At 58.3% G+C, this 1,126-nt stretch overlaps 1 protein-coding gene across 1 annotated transcript in view; it reads right to left on the minus strand.

Moving 5' to 3' along the window:
* EFNB1 (ephrin B1) overlaps window positions 1-1,122 on the minus strand; it is a gene marked incomplete at its 5' end in the record, with an annotated part of 122,299 nt that extends 121,177 nt beyond the window's left edge. The window contains one exon of the mRNA XM_019520997.1: window positions 1,040-1,122. Within this exon, the coding sequence (XP_019376542.1) occupies window positions 1,040-1,122 (83 nt within the window). The remainder of the gene's footprint in view (window positions 1-1,039) is intronic.
* Window positions 1,123-1,126: the final 4 nt, after the last annotated feature.

Consider the following 1,126-nt stretch of genomic DNA (forward strand, 5'->3'; position numbering starts at 1 on the left):
GGGGGGGGGGGGGGGGGAAGCGGGGAGTGGGCCTGAAGTCGATCAACTTCTAGCACAATGGGGAGGCAGTGTGTGCAGAGCTAAAGCCAGAGGTAAGAAAGCATAGATTACTTTTAGGTGATCTAGATATAAAGATATCGCCAGAAACCCTGTTTTCAATAAAACTGAAGTCTTGTTAACCTGGAAGCTGCAAATAACTTGATGCATTCCTAGATTTCCTCAGCATCAGCCAATGCATTCAAAGTTCCCAGCTTTTAAAAGAAAAATTAAAAAAAGAGAGAGAGAGATGATGGGCAAAGTTTTCACCCAATTTTTTTGCACAAAGAAGACGTGGTTCTTGGCATCAAACTGCCGTGGATCCGACAAGGTTTCGATATATAAACCCCTAGTTCTGTTGGCCTCTAGACCAAGTTTGCACAGGGCCCGCGAAGGCAAAGCCATCTGCTGGCAATCCTAGACCCATCTCTACAATCCTGGCAGAAAACGAACGCTTGCGGCAGCCTCTTCTTAAACAAGGGAAGAAAAACATCCAAAAAGCACTCTGACGGGAGAGGCCAGCGGCACAGGAGCCCCTGGCTCAACCCCAAACCCCGCGGCCAGGCGAAGCCAGGTCCGGCACTTCTCCGGAGATCCTCTCGCACATCCAAAAGGAGAAACCCTGCGAGCCTGGAGCGGGGCTGGCGTCCACCAGCACTTCTGCAAACAGGGTCCCCGCCAGAAAGAGGGGGCTCTCTCTCCCCCTCTCACCAGAGAACACAAAAAGCGGGGTCCCCCCGGGGAGAGGATCTCGTTCTCTCTGTCCCCTGGGTGCTTTCCTGGGAGGAGGACCCGCGGGGCCGTGCACTCAGGAGGTGCCCAAACCGGGGAGCGGGGCGAGCTGGCACCTTCCCCAAACCCCTCTGCTGAACCTGGTGAAGAGGGAGAAGGGACCCCGCTGCGCCCGGGAGCCTGGAGGGCGACAGGGCACGGCGGCGGAGGTCTCCCCCGGCTGCAGGGGCAGGGGCAGGGCGGGGACGCGGGCGGGCGGGCGCGCACGTACTTGGGGTTGGCGGAGCTCCACGACACCGGCTCCAGGTTCTTGGCCAGCAGCGGCGCGGCGAAGCGGCACAGCGCTAGCAGCCCGCCC

This window comes from Gavialis gangeticus, unplaced genomic scaffold, assembly GCF_001723915.1.
Source record: "Gavialis gangeticus isolate Ggan-Ray unplaced genomic scaffold, GavGan_comp1, whole genome shotgun sequence".
NCBI lineage: Eukaryota > Metazoa > Chordata > Crocodylia > Gavialidae > Gavialis > Gavialis gangeticus.